The sequence below is a fragment of the Polyergus mexicanus genome, unplaced genomic scaffold, assembly GCF_030449975.1.
Source record: "Polyergus mexicanus isolate NDT 795.1 unplaced genomic scaffold, iyPolMexi1.0 SCAF_19, whole genome shotgun sequence".
NCBI lineage: Eukaryota > Metazoa > Arthropoda > Insecta > Hymenoptera > Formicidae > Polyergus > Polyergus mexicanus.
In genome coordinates, this window is record NW_027223339.1 from 3,121,987 (window position 1) to 3,142,500 (window position 20,514).

Below are 20,514 nucleotides of genomic sequence, written 5' to 3' on the forward strand. Positions count from 1 at the left end.
GTGTAGAGAAGAATGTCAGTGTTAATTATCTTTAAGAATCTCCCGCGATCTTTGACTAAGCTTCTAATGTGTCCTTCACGATCCATGGATCCCATGAACCGCCATCAGAAAATTGTCGTAGTCGTCCGTGTTCCGAACTGCATTATTATGTTGCGTATGAATGTATGTATGTATGTGTATGTGTATGTACACGTACACACGTGTACTTATAAATATATATCATATAAACTTGGGTTGCGATTAAAAATATCCCGTGTCGTTAAATTAATAATAGTTTCTATTTTTAGTTTAACTGTATCCGTCTGCGTGTCATGTGTATGTGTTGTTGCACGTGCGCGTACATATATGTCTATTGTATAATTAAAATGTCAACTCGCGCGATTCTTCCAGATCCTTTCGCTTAAATTTATTCTTTACTCTCGTCGACGCGATTATATATTTCTATTTCATTGCCGTTCCATTTTTCGTTCATCTTATTCAGTCATTGTTACTATATATAACCTGAATTTGGGCTATTCGCCGGCGAAATACGAACACATATATTTATGCGATATATCTTTTCTACGTCTTTAACTGTCAGTGATGCGCACGTGCGCGCGTGTGTATGTGTATTGTTTCTTGAAAGGTTTTCACCTTCGCGTTCAGTTTTCATCTTTCAACCGTGTAAAAAGTATGCATACAAACGAATACTGTTACCTACAAATGTAATGAACACATTGTTTCTTTTTTGCGCCCTTATATATATATATATATATATATATATATATATATATATGTATATATTCATATACATATATGTATAGTAATATAAAAAATCATCTCTGAAGATATTACTCGCTTTTCCGCTCGCATCTTCAGCCGATCTCTATAGCATGTCGTTTATTCGTATGTCATACATAATTATGCGTATTATTATTTGCGTATATACTGTTGCTTTTATTTATGCATATCTAACGTATAATTGTATTATGTTTTGTATACGTAATTATGTATGACATAAAATGTATTATAATTGTCATATATAGCATCCTATTTCCTTTTATAAGCCGTGCTCAAAAGTTAACATCATTATGACCGTGTAATATATTGTAATTATCTTGATTTAAGAAATGCCGGCAGCGCGATGCTACATTAAACTAAAGCCAATAACATTGATATGAAGGTAAATATAATTATAATAATAGTAATAATATTAATAATTATTATTTGCCGTTAGAGCGTAGTTCTCCTCTTTCTCTCGTGTCAATATATGTCTGTAATCTATATGTATATAAATATTTATTCACGTCCATATATATATATATATATATATATATATATATATATATATCCAAATATATGCAAATCTATGTACATATGTGTATATATGTGTAGAAACTTATCGATATTAATGTTGAAAGTGTATTTTATGACCGTGAAACATGTCTACATGCTAGTATATTTCGCGATACTTCTATGCATGTATCTTGCTCTACAAAATAAAGTAATTAATTATTTAAAAACAAGGAAGACACGTGCTAATATTTGCGCGATATCTTGAAGTGATATTAAAAATGAAATTTTTTTTTCGGCGGGATCGAGTCCGTGTTATTAGGGGAAAAAAAAAAAAAAAAAAAAAAAAAAATTTTATCAATCCCGCGTTATATTCATATCCCTTCTCTGCCGGTCGACGACGGCCGAAAGATGAAGCATATCAAAAAGAGCGATTTGCCGCGGCAGCATTTGCTTCATTTTATTGCACCCAATAGAATACGCGATGTTAGCCGTACAGTCGAGCTCATTTTTTAAATACAGCGAGAGAGGAAAACAAAACTCCGAGTGCAAAAGGAGTGGAAAAAAAAAACAAACAAACAAATATAATCTTTAAGAAAAACCTGATCGAAAGGATGATTCAACTGACTCAAATGGCTGTATGCGAGAAGTAAAAAAAGATATGTAGAAAATACGAAAAAGACTAATTATAATAGGAGCAAGAATAGATCAAGTTATATGTGGCATGTGTTCGATACGTCGCTTCACATGTAACCGAGCAGAGTACGTATGTGTGTGTCTCTCCCCAAGTAAAAAAAGCTACTTTCTCGATTATTGATGTAATTTAATTTGAAGCGACACGATATGAAGCGAATAATGAGGACGCCACACATAATTTATGCGTCGACACTCTGTGAACTATTTCTATCTATCTATCTATCTTCTTGACTGACTCATCATCTCATGCTTCGTGTTTCTACCTACCCATTTACTTATTCCACTTAGTTAGGTCGTGCATAGCCGAAAGCAGCTATTTAACCTTTCGTACAGGTTGCTAAAGAAGGCTCGAGGCAGGGAGCCTTGTTTTTATCAAGCTCGCGCGACGGTCATCGCCTAAGAGACTTTTGCCGCAAGAATTAAATCGCGAAGAAATACGGGAGGAAGGAAGGGAGATACTATATCAGTTAATTCGTGCCCTTAAACTAGGTACCAATCATATCCATGTTGTAGAGCGCAATTAAAAAGAGAACTTTGAATGCGCTGAATACCTGAGAACCAAACCTCGAAGAGAAAAGTTTGTCTTATGTCCTGGGGATTTTGAGTCTTCGTATACTCATCACCGAAAAGAATACCTTTTCTCTTATTCTTACTGACAAATTGTCAATTTCATGTTAATGATTTTGCCAAATTCACACAGTCCGGGATAATTTAACGTTTATAATAACGCGCACAAAAGTTAAACTTGAGATCTCAAATGACGATACTCATCGATTCATCGCGCGCGAGCACAGTTCGCTTTTTTTGTTTCGATGATATGAGAAACTCAAGCAACTCTTTTTCCTGGTTATCGGTATAGGTTTTGGAAAAGAATCGATTGCTAGTGACCAAAGTACGCGTTTTTTTCACTTTTTTTTACTTTTCTTTCTTTCTATTTTGTACATACATACATAAATATACGCATATGCGTATGTCTATACAAAGTTGTTAGAACGGGTACAAAGACACCCCAAGACCGGCAAACCGGTTGGGAACCGGTAATCAGGTTGTTGAGCAATATCGTGATAAGGCCTCCTCCGTCCGTTCAACCGATTCGCTTTATCTACACGATGGAAATTAAAATGCGTCCGCATCCAATGACTAGCTGAGGTGCAGCAGGTCGGACATTTTGCGTAAAGATTGAAGCGAATCGGTAAAGAAACGCGATATTAAAGACAAGATACCAGAGAATATCTTCGATCAAGCCGATCAAAGTGGTATCAAGCGAGAATTATCATTGAACGGATCGAAAGAGTTTTCGACTTTCGCATAATTTATCACGTCAATCGTTATCTCAACAATGGCTGATCATTTTCGTGCCCGTAAAAACGTCATATCGACAGTCCCGTTACCTTTACGCGCACTTGGTCGTCAGCGATGCTGTCTCGTCGTTGTAACGAAACAGCTGTATAAAATCCGCACATTAAGAATAGACATATAAAAAAAGTTATACAATAACACTCTTTCCTATATCTCTCTCTCGTTTATTTCTTCGAATTTTATCTCAGAATACGCGCATTCACTCTGTCATCACTTGCACTCCCCTAAATAGTAATATCGTGTTTCCGTTTCACAGCCTCACACAGTTTTAAGGTCTTTGGCGTGCATTACGTCTCTATCCACAACTGTTATGGCCGGATTTTATATCGCATTAGATTCGCACGTCGATATCGTTTGTGTCGTGCGAAATCGATGCTGTTCCCGCCACGAGACTGCTCACGGATTTTCCTCCTTCAGTATCGCCGCTGCAAACGAAGCAACCTGCTTTGTGCCCGCTGGAGCTCCTCGAGCTTCTTTCTGAGTATCTGCTGTTGCCTTTCCAACTTTTTTCTCTCCGGCAGGCTGACAATGTCCTCAGCTTCTAGCGTGTTGATATACGCCTTGGCCTGCCTCAAAATAGTCACTTTGGCAACTCTCTCTTTATTTGCGATCGCTGGCACATGCTGCTTCAACACATCGAAGAAGTTCTTCATGCTTATTCGCCGTTGTCGCTCCATGTTGTTATGCAGATTCCTCTTGTCTTCCTCGTCATCGTCCTCAAAGGCCTGAGTTCGCCATTGCCTCGCACATTTTTGCCGTTTCTGTCCCCGTTGATAGGTTTGCACGCGGGCTTGCTTCGGAGGGGGGCCGGATGCCTCATTGCAGCTGATTTGTGCGTTTCTCTTTCGTTTTGCAGAATTCGGGCCTGGTGGTCTACCGCGGGGTCGGCGCACGGTTGTCTTGTCTATGTTCGTGGCCAGCTTATTTGCATTGTGTCGCTTCTCTGCGGAGTTCAAGGCCAGCTGATTTGGATTGTGTTGTTTCTCCGGGAAGTTCAAGGCCAGTTGATTTGCATCGTGTTGCTTCTGCGCGAAGTTTAAGTATGTCGCTTTCTTCTCATATGACACCACGTCGATCTCCTCCTCCTCGTCTGCAACAGAATCGATCGATTCGTCTATTAAATATCATTAATACGAATATAAAGATCATCATATTAAACATCACGCAAATAGTATAAATTTACGCTTGTGTAATGTAGTATGTATAAGAATGCCTTGAATATAATTCATCAACTTTGATTAATATTTCCTTTAATCAGAAAATCAAGAAATATATGAATATCTTTTGCATATAAAATTCGTTGACATTATATTGAGTCTTCGCGCATAAACTTATACTTAAAGAGAAGAAAATACATAATATAGCATTATCAATCGTGCAAGCTATTCATGCGATCAGATATTCGATCAAATGACTGTTGGAGCAACTAACAGAATGTTGACTCAAAATGTAAAGCTCTGATTAATAATTCTGAATTACTCGCATTTTTCGAAAAGATCGTTAGTATTCACGAATTATAATGTACAAAAATATTACTAATTGATCGCAAGTAGAGCTGAAAACCAAAAGCGATCACTTCTCTTCGATCAAAACATCTTTGCGCTCAGGATTAAGATCGGAAAATATTATTTCAAAAAGTATATAAAAACGCATCATTGATATTAGACAATTTCTTTTCCGTACTCAAATGCGTACATTGGGATATGTGCGATAATATTAATATCAAAACACACAAAGTTATCTCAAAATTCCTATCAACAATCGAGTAATTGTAATGAATAAATTGTAACTATCATCAAAGAAATTGTGTAATAAAATAAATATCCTAAGAATTAAAAAATAAGAGATAAACAAATTTATATTATATATATATATATATATATATATAATAATTTATATTATATTATAAAATTAAATTATATATTTTATTATTATCGTTTATATTCTATTATTGCGTGATATTGTTTTATATTATATTATGTTATATTGTATTGTGTCACTTATAATATATTGCATATATTATTATCAATTATATTATATTATATTAGAAAATTGTATTATTGCATTATTATCTCTTCCTTAAAAAAATTGCAAGCATTGCTTTCAAATGAAAAATCAGAGCGGATACTTAAATTGCAATGAATTAGATCATTAAAAAAAAAAAAAAAAAAAAAAAATATGTGGGAGCTTTTGATAGCAGCGAATCCTTTGAAGATCATGTGGCCACGGAGGCGTTTTAGGATGACATACGAAACCGTGGGCGTTTCTGCAAACTATATCATTCGCGGCGCCTGGCACAATCGGTGGAAATCCGGTTGGTTCAGATTTTTCTCATACGAACGTAGTGGCTAATTCTCTCATTTCCGTAATTCGATTCAACATTGTCACATTCTCATGCGTAGAGAGAACGGTCTCTCTCTCTCTCACGATATCCAGCCCTAAACCGTCCGTGTTTTCTCAATTGTCGTAATATAATTCCATTTCAAGGATCGTTTCGCATCCGTCGCGCAGTTTATCTTATCTTTATTGAGTCAATTTTCATTCGTCTTTTAAAGTGATTCATACGTAATAAAACGCAATAGGCTGTTATATAGGATATTATATCTCAAGATTTCTGTTTCCCGAGTCGTGATTGCCGCGTCAAGCATTCCTTCGTTCTACTTCTTCAGCAGCTCGTAAAAGCGGATGGGCTCGGTTGATTTCGCGAGCGTATCTCATAAGATTTTAATTAAAAATTTATAAAGGAAACAAAATTTTGTTGGCATGTATTTTATTATATTATATATTTTCGCTAGTTAATAAATTCATCGAAAACCTCTACCATTAGTAATTTTATGTGTCCGTCGCGTATTTCCGCGTGTCTCACGTTTCACGAGGTAATGGCCAAAGGATTGAGATAAAAGACAAAATTTTCTATAGATATTACTTTAATTTCTTATGAAAATATTTATTATATTAAGTGTAAAAAAAAAAAAAAAAAACTATCGGCAATTATTTTAACAGAGAGAATTAAAGTAAATAAGTTTGTTAAAGCGTATACTAGAAGAGATTGGACTCGCGTAAACACTAATCGTAAGTATCATAGGAATCTGCGTTAAATAATTAATGTACCATTCGAAAAAGAACTCAATTAAAGTGGCTCACTTAGAACTCTCATCTCGCGACGTGCATGCCCTTTCTGGCGCTGCTCCATAGATGCCGTAACATTTCAGTCTGAGCTCGCAAACGGGGACAAGCGGAAAGAGACACTCCCAAGGAACGAGGAAGAAAACGAGAAGACGTCTGTCAAGCTCGCGCGCGCGTCAGGCACCTATGCACGTGCACGAAAGAAATTTCGCGTCAGTGCGCTTCCACGTGTTCGGTGCATTCGGGCATATGAATCTTGCGCCGAAGTTGGCGCATCGCCAGGACGTCGTCGCTCGTCGCGGTGGAAAAGGCGCGAAACATCTAAAAATAACGGCGCACCAACTAAATTGGTAAGAGAGACTTTGGTTCATTCTCTCTCTCTCTCTCTCTCTCTCTCTCTCTCTCTCTCTCTCTCTCTCTCTTTGTATCTGTCTTTCGCACGTGCCTCTGTTCCGGCGCCTCTATGATATCTCTGCGATAGAATCCCTTAAATATTTTAAGCGCTCAAAGTATATTTTTTATTCTTTATTAAATATAATTATAGAAATATATGTTTGACAATTAATAAATTAAAAATCTCTCGCTAAGAACTTTTTCAGATCTTCTCTCCGGAAAAGGATTATGACCTAATACGTATTCCATCTTTCTCAATTGTATTAATCACAATCAGATACAAAACGATATCCACGGTTGTTGACGTCGGTGTCTCGGAGGAAATGCCTGAAATTTTTCACGACATTTCGCGATACTCATCTTTCCACGATACATTTAATTACGCATACGCGCAAGAACGCATGCGCATCTGTACGCGTACACGTGTGCACGGCGAGCAGGAACTCACGCGAGTCGGGAACGCGGAAGTAGCCGATGTTGCCCGCGCACAACTGAATGTTAGAATATATGCTAATAATCGTTACAGCGTAGCGGAATTCGCGATGTATGTACCACCGTGCGTTCGCGTATAAGCGTGCATCGTATATACATGCGATATCGCGCGCAGACCCACGATTATAATACAAAGCGAGCGCCACTCATTCATTCTACTGACATAAGGAACGACGGCGATCTAACATCACTCGTTATGCGGCTAATTCATTAACCGATAATCGCATGTGTCCCGACTCCGCCTCGCGATAAACGTTAAAGTACTAATTGAGTCTTACGAGGATGCGCGACGAATAACCGAGAGCAGGAGCGAACGTTAGCTCGCCGCGAAATTGATCCGGCTTCCTCCCGGCGATCTTTGAAGCAAGGTACGCTATCTCGGGAACGATGGTTAATTAGCATGTCAGTACTATATCATAGTCGATAATTCCTTCCACAAGTTGCAAACGACGCATATCGTTTCATGTCGATTGCGTAGGTCTTATTTTTATATGTATAAACAGCACGTATATAGCAGTATGATGTTACATAAAAAATTACCATCACATTTTATCAAGAGAGTCCATTTGACTTCGCTTAAAGTCTCTCCATTTCGCGCTCACAGAGACCACTGACATCCTCCGGACACGCGTATAACGAAATTTTACGAATAATCTTGGTATCTCGTGTGTAATATCACACACACGTTATCGTCGAACGAGGAGGCCGCAAAAGTGGTCGACGGCGTCTTGTCGCCGATGCAGCGCGGCCTCGTTGCTAGGTTGGGGGAGAGGGAGGGAACCGACGCGACGGAGCGAGTACTCCGCGCGAGAGACCGGCGAGAGGAGGGAGGGAGGGAAACGTCAATTCGCGGCAGCACGTGCAGCCGCGTAAGAACGACCTTGGGGGTCAGTGCTCTCCTCTCGCGTAAGCAGGCCATAGTACATAGTACGTCGACGCGAATCGATCGTCTCTTCTCTCTCCCCCATTGAGATAGGCGACGCGACGTCGATAAAGGGAAAGCGTGGGAGGGAGGGGGAGAAACGCGACGAGGAGGAAGGAGAAGGATTCCTCTCCGCGTCGTCGTATTGAGCGCGACGTCTCTGCCTAGGGGAGAGTTTGGGCGTGGATGTCTGGGGTGAAAGTACTCCCGCGCTTTTCCAGATGGCCATTCCTCCTCTCTCCATTTTCTTTCTCCCTCTTTCATAAGTCTCTTTCTTTGGCACAAAAGTGGCGCGCGTGCGCCAAGCGCAGATGGACAGATGCGTGATTTTAGGATCTTGTCAGATTATTGGAAACGAGATGCTTTACATGTGGATTATTTGATATGATAATCATAATTATAATAATAAAGCAACAAGAATTTTCTGAAAGTGAATCGATAAAAAGAAAATTTAATGAAAAAGTTAGAATTAATCTTTAGAATTTGAGATAGCTGAGTGAATTATTCGCGAAACTTTTTTTTATCTTTTTATACTTTTATATATTTAAAAAGAGAGATACATATTATCTTTGTATTAAAAAACATTTACTTACTAACAATAAATTTAAAAAGAAAAGTATTATGAATATATTTATAAAGACTTAAGACTTAAAATAAAGAAATAAGATTACACTTGAAAGGAATGTGTATTTTCTCAGTTTCCATAGAATCGTACTCAACCCAATTTACATCTTTATTGAGAACTGATTATTTAGTTAAGAATAGAAAAGTTCAAACGAGAGAGCAAACACATAGATATACTTTGATAAGAAGAAAAAAAAAATCTAATCAGACAGAATAACACGTATGTGTACAATTAAGTGTTGCCGGAGTATCGCGCGATATCTGCCACGTCGATATAACTCTTGAATACGCCGATGATGTTCGAGTTTCGTGTTTCATGCGATAATCATAAGTAAGTTTCTTGATACCCGACGACCCGTGCGTCGATAACAACGTCCGATTACACCGAGATGTATGCGATGTTCTTATCTCCGTGACCTGTGCGAACTTCCTTCAAGCGGCTTTAACATACTTCCATAGAGCCGCCGTCATTCAGTGATTATCACTTTCTCCCGCGCCACATACAATATTTAAAAATCTAGGCGAGGCCCAAAAGAGATATTCCTCTAACAATGATCTGCTTTTGACGACCTGAGTGAAGTCTCATTCTTATTCACGGTTCGTAGAATTCATACTTTCATATCATATCATCGAATTCTCTAACAATATCCAGGATCGTCTTGAGTGACATTTCTTTACATCAGTTATAAATTTAATAAAAATTAGATTTATTAAAAATTTCTAATTATTCCCCGATTTTCCGCGCACCGTAAGAATGATTTTCCAAATTTTTCTCAAATTCGCGATCAAGTTACTGGAATTGAAGAAAAAAAACCACACGCATATTGGGAAGCTGTTTATATTTTAAAGTAATCTCAAATAACGATCCCCCTTTCCTCGAGCCACATATGCGAATGTGACGGCACGTTTCTCTTCCTAGTCACCCGTATATAAGGCGAAGCCATAAATCTCTTCATGCTCGAGCCTCGTGATGTGTAAGCATCGAGCAATTCAATCCAGTTACGAAAGTGAAGATCATCGCGCGAAAGAATTGAAACTTCAAATACGCCGACGCCGAAATAATAATGAATACGCAAATAAAATATTTTATATTGTATAAATTACACGACTGTTTCTTTCTCTCATATTGTTTTACCGTATACAATTATGTTAAGGGAAATCAAATTTTCACTAACATCAATATCTTTTGTTGCCCGATACAAAAAATATTAAACTAAGAATTCGGTCATCATTCGCATGCATTTTACACGTGGCATTCCTTTAAAAATTAATTTTTAAAATAACTTATCCTTTTTGATAATATGTATGTAAAACTTTCAATTCACTTTCGCGATTAATGATGAGCATACTTCAGATTATTGCAAATAATCACGTTTAAAGAAATTGTTTCGATTAAACAAAATATTATTTTAAAATATATTTTCTTAAATATATCTAGGTATATTTATAAATCAAATCAAATGCACGTTTCCACCCATCGTGTTTCGAACACGACCACGCGATTACCTAGGAGGTCTCGCCGCTCGTATTATGTTCGCTGCTCGCATGCAAATATAGTCGTAAAGGGGGATTGTATAGAATGGTAGGGGTAAACATCTTACGGCAGATAGATATGCGAATGGTAGTATCTAGAGAAGAAGAAGAAGAAGGAAGGAGAAATACTAGCGTATATAGTCGACGTCCGTTCTCCGATGACCAGACGCAATCAGAATACTCCCACGCGTCGGTATAACCGGCCGCAAATCAATGATGCATTTAGCAACGATCACCGAATGATTCTTTCTCGTCTGCCCGCGAGAAATCGCGATCGAATGAGTCATTCTTGTTAAGCAAGCACATGCCTTTTACGAGTGAAACTACGAGTGTCACAGCGCGAGAAAAATCAGATTGTGAAGAATTAGATTCTTGTGATTCTAAATTCGCAATACAATCGATATGTAATCGCTGTATCCGTAAAATGATAAAAAATGACGAGAAGGTTTTTTTTCCACAAATTTGCGAAATATATCGAGACAATAATCGTGACCAATGATTTGCCGATAAGTGATCGAGCAATCCCTCGCTATTTCCAAACAATACAGACGGCGTAAGAAGAAGACGAAGAAATGCATCTCGCAAATCATTCACGGAAAATGTCAGTCTGTTCGCTGCTGTCTCACTCATCGTGTCTACTTGTCTGTCTTTCTCCTTATCTGCCTCACAATCTCTCCTCTCTCTTGGTATCCCTTCTCCATACCTTTCCACCTATCGTTTTGAGAGTAGGTAAGCGACTGTGTGTGTGTGGCGTACCGCCTTGAATGAGAAATGCAATAAGAACAAGAGAACGGCGAGTCGATCGAGAGAAAGGGAAAGACTTTCAATGAGGGACAAAGCGATCCCGAGATTAAAATACATGCATTGCCACCGAGAGAATAATTAATTGATCGATAATAATAATAATAATAAGTTGGTTCAAAGATTTATCTCTATTCAATTTTAATATTAAAAAAAATATAGTAAAGTACTTAAAACTTGCGTGTGTGTATTTAAAATTATTCAAATTTTCTCCGTGATATTTCTTTCTATTCTCGAAGGACAGTGTACAAAATATACAAAAGAATTTTATCCGAATTACTGTGATTTTTATAGTTAAAATATATAATTTCTTTTCGTTATTTAAATTATAATAAATTAAAGGTGAATTAATTATAAATAGTTAAGAATAAATTCATCGTCGTAGATTTTTTCTCTTTTTATCAAAATTATTGTTAAGATTAGAAAAAAAGGGAGAAAGTCGAACTCTTCTTTAAAAAAAAAAAAGAAAGAAAGAAAGAAAAAAGATCAAATCGCCATTGACGATACTGGACCAACTCATTCCCAAATCAGATTTTGCCAGTTTGATATTTCAAGCATTCGACTTGGCCTCTTAATTGCCGGTGCAAGAAGTTCTGGTTGATCGACCAGACCAATCTTCTCTCTCTCTCTCTCTCTCTCTCTCTCTCTCTCGTTTGCATGCCGACCGGAAACGAGTATGCGAACTGAAACGCCGTTCCTATGCGGGAATAACTGATAAATCTGTGGTTCGACTAAAAATGATAATTATGTTGTTATCTAAGTCTTTGGAATAACATTTAAATAACTTATGCGAAGAATTTAAAATTATAATGATGCCTGTGCTTGATAGGAATATTACTTTAAGCAATGCAAAGCAGGTTATTATAGCTTGTATCGCGGCTTTAAATTTAACTCATAGGCGTATATAATGTTCTCTTGTATAACGAAAATAAAGTTTAACGATTTCTTCAATTATTTAAAATTACAGGAAAATTGGCAACGGCAAAAAAAAAAAAATCTTGGCGATTCAATATTAAATTTTTTAAAATAAAATATTAATTAACAACATCGTATATACACATAACAATTTCGTATATTAATAACGTTTAGCTGACCTTTAAATAAAGAATTTTTACAAGAGTATAGTATACTCTCTCTTCCCCCCCCCCCTCTCTCTCTCTCTCTTTCTGTTTTATTATTCAGGAAAACCTCTTCCCGTTAGAAAGTTCCAAGTGCGATTCTCTTCAGACGACGTTCTTACTACGGTACTTATCTGCAGTCTCTCCCACGCGGTCACAGTTAATGAATGAATGAATTGCGTCATCTTACGGAGATGCGCTTTTATACAATCCCCAGCACAAAAATAGCCACCCACTTGCTCCCGAGGGAAAGGCGAATATAGTGGGAGGGGAAAAAAGAGAAAAGGAAGAGAAAGTAGGAGATTGTAAAAGTATGAGAAAGAAATGCATTTTGTTATATTTTATAAGTTTTTATAAAAAAGCAGAAATATAAAAGGAAATAACCATTTAAATTTTGGAAAAAAAGACCGTAAAAATTATTAAGAAAACTGCAAGAAAAAAAATGAAAAAATTCTCTTTCTCTATCAATAAAATATTAATTAAAAAAATATATTGTATGTGTGTGTGTGTGTTATTATAAAATATTATTTATCAAAGAATGTTTAAAAAAAGATAATAACTATAATAATATGGAAAAATTGAAAGACAGAGAAGACGCGAGAGGATAGTCAATTTCGATTTGTACTTAGATAATTAACCGAGTGCTTAGAATGTTAATTAATATCTTCGCAAGATGCTAAACCCGTCTGCGTGCGGGCGATAGCGCAAAGCGAAATTGTTTTGCAATATCCAGAAGGCGCGTTACGTACAAACTTCTCAATGATATTAGAATACAACCCACGTCAACCTCGTATTATATACGTATTTTAATAATGGACCGCTTGACATTTTCCTTACTTTCGTACGATGGCTTTCGCAACGCAACGTTAGTCAGGGTAAATTCAGTACCGTGTAATTATTCCGCCTCTATTAACATCTGATTTTTTTTTTGTTTCAACCAATCATTGACTTTGTGAGCGCCGCTGCCAATTATGTATGCGCATTCTAAATGTTATATTTAAAATAAAATAATAGCAAACATTTGAAGAATTAAATAATATGTATGAAAATATTAATCATTATAATGTTTATCAATGATATAAAATTATTCATTTAAATTAAAAATTTAAAAATCGTAAGTTATTACGCAAAACGATTTTTTTTTTTTTTTTTTTTTTTCCCCATTATAACGATAAGTGAAAAAGCTACGCGCATTTCACCTGCTTCTCCGAAATCGAAATTGACTTTCAGACGCGAGCATAGCGGCACGCACGTGACCGATGTGTGCCGCCTGAATTCGCGGAGGCGCGCGCATATCCCGATTCAGATGCGGCGCATGCGCGAGTAACGCGTTCCAACGCATGGACTTTCCTGGAAGCTTCTAAGCGGCAGAAATTTGCATGAGGAAACGGGACGCGACGCGGCGCGCCCTATACTATCGATGGGAAAGGAACCTGGGCCGGGTTGCGCGTGTGCGAATACCACGAAAGGCGGCATCAGACGTAAGACGAGTCAGCGTCTTCCTTGAAATACGTCCACCGGACGATGCCAAATCGTGCGAGAAATGACGCATGAGCTAAGTTGCGTGCGCGAGATATTACCCGACGATGCGTATAAAAGTACCTATAAACTCTAAATTCTTCCAATAGATTCTAATAATTATTTATTTATATTTATTATAGACGAAATATAATCTCAACATTTTTTCTTCCTCCCCCTGCCCCTTTATCCTTTTTAATATTTTTATTTCTCGCAATAATATCTAGATTATTTTTAAAAAGGCAAAATTTTGGGATAATTTTTAAGTGGAAATAATCAGAAACGTAATCGCTCATAATAATTATCCCTAAAAACAACCTAGAGGTAAATGCTTGTTAGAAATGGCGGGAAGTCCGGCTGAAAACCGATCCGCCAGCCGACGTTAATCACACGATTCTGAGATGCGATCTTGATACGCCGAACAAAGTGCACTCGTTTTTTGCTTGTCGCTTAGCCATCCTGATCCTCACCTGGTGATTAATCTTACGAGACATGAGATCGAGCGGTCGGACCGAGTTCGTGGAATTTCATGATCTTCCCTCTTCGCTTAAGTCGAGAATTTCCTGGCCCCTACTATATATATTATAGGCCTGTGCTTGTTCTAGCTTGGTCGTTATCGCTATTGGCTAAATATATCGTTGCGTTCGCAAGGCCTCGTGTAATCAGCGGCGCTAAGCGCTTGGCGCCGACGACTCATACATGTACGATTTGCAGCTTTTACAAGCTGTATGTCAGTTTATGTAAGAGGAAAATTCGCAGAAAAATGTTTTCCTTATAAATCATTACAGTCACAATCCCAAGTTCTCGTTAATCGTTATATAAGCTTCAAGTTACAAAAATTTGCACATACCTCCCCAAATACTTCATAATTCATAAGTTATGTATTTATAATGAAAATCATTATGTTTAAAATATCTCCACATTATACGTTTGATTAATCGTATCATCTGACGAATGTTCCATTATTTGACGTCTCTCTAGTGGATGGCATAAATAATAATATGTATATATATTATAAAGACACTATATCTGCATATTTGATAAATATATTTTAAATGATTGCGAGAAATAGTCGCCACACGATACAAGGAATCATGAAGAGAAATATCACATGTAATGCATATTGTGAATCGCCGCCTCTATGCGGGAAGCTATTACAGACAATTGCCCGATTAAAAATGAAACACGCTTGCCTTTAATATGCGCCCAGAATTCAGTTCTCAGCGATGAATCATCCTGGTACACGTCGGATCTATCTCACAATTTGATTCAATGTGACGACGAGATAGATTCGCTTTTCCGAGCAAGTTTCACGATCGCTAATCTTCAATTTTACACACACACACACACACACACACATACACACGCGCGCGCGCAGACACACAATTAATTTCGCATCTACTTGGAATATCTCCAACTTTATAATGTTCGTATGTTCTCTTTAAAAAAGAAAGAAAAAACAAAACACGAGGAAGAGAGAGAGAGAGAGAGAGAGAATAAAAAATACAAATACAAATAAATTAGATTCTAATAAGCATCTTTAGACTTTGCGCTCCGTATCTCTCAAATTATTACTTTTCATGATCGACGCAATGCCATATTTATAAATAAATTACGATTACGATTACGTTGTAAAAATCACATATTCATTGAACAAAAATAGATTTACTCTCGTCAGAGAGATCTAAAAGAGGCGGCTAAAAGATAAATACCAGGGGGGCTACGCGCCCCTTCGATACGGCATTGAATATTCCCCTTTGCCGTACCGGTGAGCGACTACGGCGCGAATGGCAAAAAGGCTTAACCGCATTCCGGCGACCATTTAAACCACCGCGGCGGGGTCCCACGCCTGACCGCAAGCGGCGATCGGCAAACCGGCGGACCGGCCGGCGGACCGGCCGGCCGGCTATCGGTTGACGTCACTTGGCACCGCGCGACCTTCGAGTTCCCGCGCGATCGAGAGCGCAGACTCCGTCGATCTCTCTCTCCCCGGCTATGCGAAAGTAACTTGGCGCTGGAAGGAACTACTCGGCGCGAAGAAACACATCGTTCAATGCAACGTTATATGTATCGTGATAAATGCTAATCTATAAATATCGCGCATACATCGAACAAATATCGAATGAAGCTAATATAGCATCGCATTAATTTGTGATGGATAATTATAATGAAACAAAATGAGTTAAACTATCATATATAATATAATTTGTTAATTCAATTTAATATTCGCATGTCTCAGAACGATCTGGTTTGTTTGAAGCTTTCTCATATTTTCGCACATTTAAGAACTTCTTTTCGTGGCTTATTTAATGTACGGCAAATTTTCAAATAAAAATGCTCATTATATTTTTTATGTATTAGAAAAAAAAAACATCAAGGTATTTGATGATATACCATACGGAGACTGCGTAGATATACTAACGATTTAATATATCTTACGCACACAAGAGACGGATGACCGTGCGAAGATGAGATCGAAGGCCGTATGTGGTACTTGCTTCGAAAAATACAGATCATGAACCCGTTAATCCGTACGTGTACAACACGGAGAACGCTCAAACATATGATATGGTAGAATTAGGGATTAAAATAGAAAAAAAAGCGGATAAAAACGGAATAAAACCATTCAATTTATCTGTGCTGGATATTAATCGCTTCATATTTTATCCATAAGAAAATAATCCGACAGAAAGGGAAAAAAAATAATCAACGTGTCCTTCTGCCGGATGAATGAGAGACGAGAAGATCACCCAGTACAGAGGTCCGCGAAGATATGAAAAAATGGCAGTGCTTCAGTCACGCAAAAAAGAAGAAACAGGCAAGGCCACTTAGTCGTAATCAGGAATTACGTAAAAATCGAGAATCAATTATTTGCGTGCAAATACATATCTTACCATTTCGCGCCAATCGGATTCCGATAAGAGATCGGAGGGTCGAATCGAAGAGTTCCGCGAAGTCATCTCGCTCGGTTCAGTGGGACACGAAAAAAACGATTGTGTATGATAAGAATGATCTCGGCGAAGCCGCATGTGTCGAGAGTAATTTACGAGTGCGATTACCTATTCGTAAATTGATATACATAAATGTCCGCATATTTCGTGCTAAATGCGGCCACAAATTTCGCTCTGATAACGTCGAATGCAAGCTTTTTACATGCGGCCAATAAAGAGAAAGACATAAAAATTATCGGTGCCCATAAAGCACAGAACATTGCAGCAATATTGCAGCAACGTTGCAACATTGCCGCAATATTGCTACAATGTTGCAATATTGTTGCAATGTTGCTGCAATGTTCTGTGCTGTATGGATGAAGGAGTGTGTAGAAAAGTGTAATTTTTCACCCGACCGATCAATCACCTGAGCGTTTCACTGACCTCTGGCCAGTTGATCGTAACCGGCGACTTGCGCGTCGGTGAATTCCGCCAATTACCAATTACGATCGGGCAACGCCAAGGTCGGATCTACGACGTGTCCGGTCACACGCCATCGCCATCGTCGTCTTGGTCAGACTTATTGGGCTATATGATGCGCGCGCGCGTGTGTGTGTGTGGGCTCATTAAACAGCCGAGAGCCGAGAGGAAGCGCGGCACTTTGAAGGAACCCGCAGTTCGAATATGTCCTACTGTCTTGCTGTTTATAAAACGCATTTGGCGCTTCGCATACACTTCTCGACATCTTCGTAATGATCGCTACTTGAGCCACTCGCGACAATGTTGCAAGATTGCGTCATCCGACATTGGCATTATTATTCATTCTGATCTCTACTTTACATGTGAGAAGTTTCAAAATAGTAATATATTATATTTTATGTGTGTTTTTTTGTCTTGTTTATATATTATCTATATTTAATGCTCACGACGATTTAAAGGTAGAGAGAACAAATAAAAAAGAAGAATATAGAAAATGCTGAGCTACGTGTAACACGGATGTATAATTAATAAACAGATCTATTTTTGATCTATGGTCGATGAAAGGACGGACTCCGTGTATACGAACGCATTCCAATATCACTATATACATATATTTCAAGCCTTGTTCATTTCCCGCCAAAAGTAACGCGACAATCTTGCTACGCCTACGTAAGACAAGAGATAAGAGAGACGATCACGCTACGTAACCGACCAAGTATCGCTGCGAGCGAGAGGCGAGCCCGGCCGGCGGTACGTAATCATCTTACGAGCCGACGCACGTACGTGTCTGGGTCATGAGCGAGCACGTGCGCGTGTGTGCATTCCACGTGCGCGTGTGTGCACCCGCGACTCTTCCGCACGCGCGTGTGCCGCGCTGCGGGCTGCACACGCTCCTCGCAATGTACGTATGAATATATAGGCGCGCATACATATATGGTATATATATATATATATATGCGATAGACGATGTCGCCATGTGGTGCAACATATTCTCAGGTGACACACAGGTTAGGTTAGGTTTTTCTGCCTAGCGATGACGCCGACGTCGCAACAGTGGATTCCAATGCTGGTGGCAATTACGCCCGCGGAATACTCTCCCATGATTTACGAAAAGTATGTCCCGATTCCGCGGACATCACGGATATTTAGTTACAGACGTAATCGCACGAATAACGTTGCATTGCCGTTAATTTCATGTTCGCGACATTTGTCTAACGTAATGTCTTTAAAAAAGTAATTAAGTAAATATTTTTAAGATGTGTAATAATTATAAAGTAATAAGAGTAATAATTTTATGCATAAAACAAATGTTTAACTTTTTTAAACGATTGTTTTCTAACAATCAAAAATTTGAAAAGAAAAATTACAAAATTTATTTTTGTTTATTTATTACTAAAACAAAACATATACATCTTTTAATTTTGAATTCCATCTAAACTAAGTATTCATTTTTTTAAACTTATTTACACATTTTTATCTCTCGCATACTATATATATACATATATTATATACTAGATGATTATTGAAGACTAACTGTAGAAAATCTTCTACTTCTTAGATTCTACCAAATAAAGTACTTGAAGTTGTACAAATAATACGTGCACTTTATTGCTCATATTTGCTTCGTGAAAAATATTATAGAAAAAAAAAAAACAACTGTTAGAAGAAAACATCAATCATTATACGTGCGGCTTATTCGAGTTATGCAAGTCGCGCGCACAAGTACATACCTTCTTGCTAGGAATCATTGTAGTTACATACGGCATCGCGCGACACGTGACTGAACACAATGCGCCTGTTACGCGAGAAAAATTCGCGCGACATGCTCTGAAAGCGCGAAAAGCGCTGAAATGAAAATAATCGGTATTGTCGCACGGTAACAATGATAATATCAATCTCAAAAGATTTGTCACGTAATCATTAAAAATCATACGTTTTCTTCCAACATTTTTTTATCGAGCGAACAAATAATCAATAGCAAAGCAAGATGCTTCTGTCGGCAATTTTTAATTCAATAAATTGCATTTTATTGTGTTATTAACGGAAAATTTTCATTGACATCGATGATTTATTAGATATGCCCTTACGAACTTTTAAGATTAAAAAATAGAAATGTGTGTCGAATCTCTTCCTATCGTGTTTATAAATTGTATGGAATTTTTTTTTTATTTCTCATAATTTTTTGCCGTAATGTAATGCCAAGTTCGCTGACTCAGTTTTCGGAAAGCTGAATAATCGAGATATTTCTGGGAAAGCCGGCATCTTGGAGATTCTAGTTGATGATGTATCGATCGATAGATAACTTTTCCTGACCTCGACACAATTTTGCGACGCGCATAAAGATACATCTTTCAATGGTCGGATCGCTGCGCGATCGGCGATACCGCGATCTATCAACTCGCTTCTTCGTCGATGGTAATCAGTAATCATTGGTATCATTGAGAGTGAAACATTGCCGAGAGAGAGGTTGGCAATTAAGTCACATTTACGAGCGCTGCCAAGCGCGTTCACAACATCCTTTGTCAATATTGACTCGAGACACGGGAATGGCAATACGGCGCGAATTCAGACTTTATTGTCTGCGGTATTTTGAAAGAATGCACGACGAGTATGCTCGATATTTTTCGTCTTACAGCGGAAGATAGCTATACTACGAGACGGCTCGTATGCTCTACCACAGTATAAAAATCTACTCCAGTGAAAGAAGAATCGCGAGCTTCGTGCGCGGAAACTCAATGCGCCTCGTGCATTTAATGATTGTTTAGCGAGACGGTAACCATTTCGCTGAAATACACCTCAGAGCGAATATACTGCAAATATATCCTTCGAGTCCTAGAAATACCATCGAGCGCCTCCAGCATGAAAATTCATACAAGATTCGTACAATGTGGTTAGCATAGCATTTACAAGTCAAACAGATTTTAAGGATCGTGGAGGGAGAAAAATAAACTCTTTACGCGTGCGTCCGAGTAAATAAACTGCATTTATACGAAACAATGTTCTGGGAAAGGTGGGTATGCATTTCAGGTAGTTTGAACAGCACGCAGCAGATTGACTGCTGAATCCGAAAATCAAGATAATCTTAGTATTCGGACAAAATTTTGAGATACATTTTAACCAGAAAAAAGCAACGGTTGATTTTATCATTATTACTTTCTCGAGCCACCTCAGCAAATTTCTCGTATTATGTTTCTATTAAAATTGTGGCTTTTACTCTTGCAAAAGAATAAATAAAAAATAAATAATATAT

At 37.9% G+C, this 20,514-nt stretch overlaps 1 protein-coding gene across 1 annotated transcript in view; it reads right to left on the minus strand.

The window, feature by feature from the left end:
• Nucleotides 1–1,641: 1,641 nt before the first annotated feature.
• The window catches only part of Myc, a 31,856-nt gene continuing 12,983 nt past the window's right edge, over nt 1,642–20,514 (minus strand). The window contains exon 3 of the mRNA XM_070311322.1: nt 1,642–4,417. Within this exon, the coding sequence (XP_070167423.1) occupies nt 3,741–4,417 (677 nt within the window). The 3' untranslated portion in view covers nt 1,642–3,740. The remainder of the gene's footprint in view (nt 4,418–20,514) is intronic.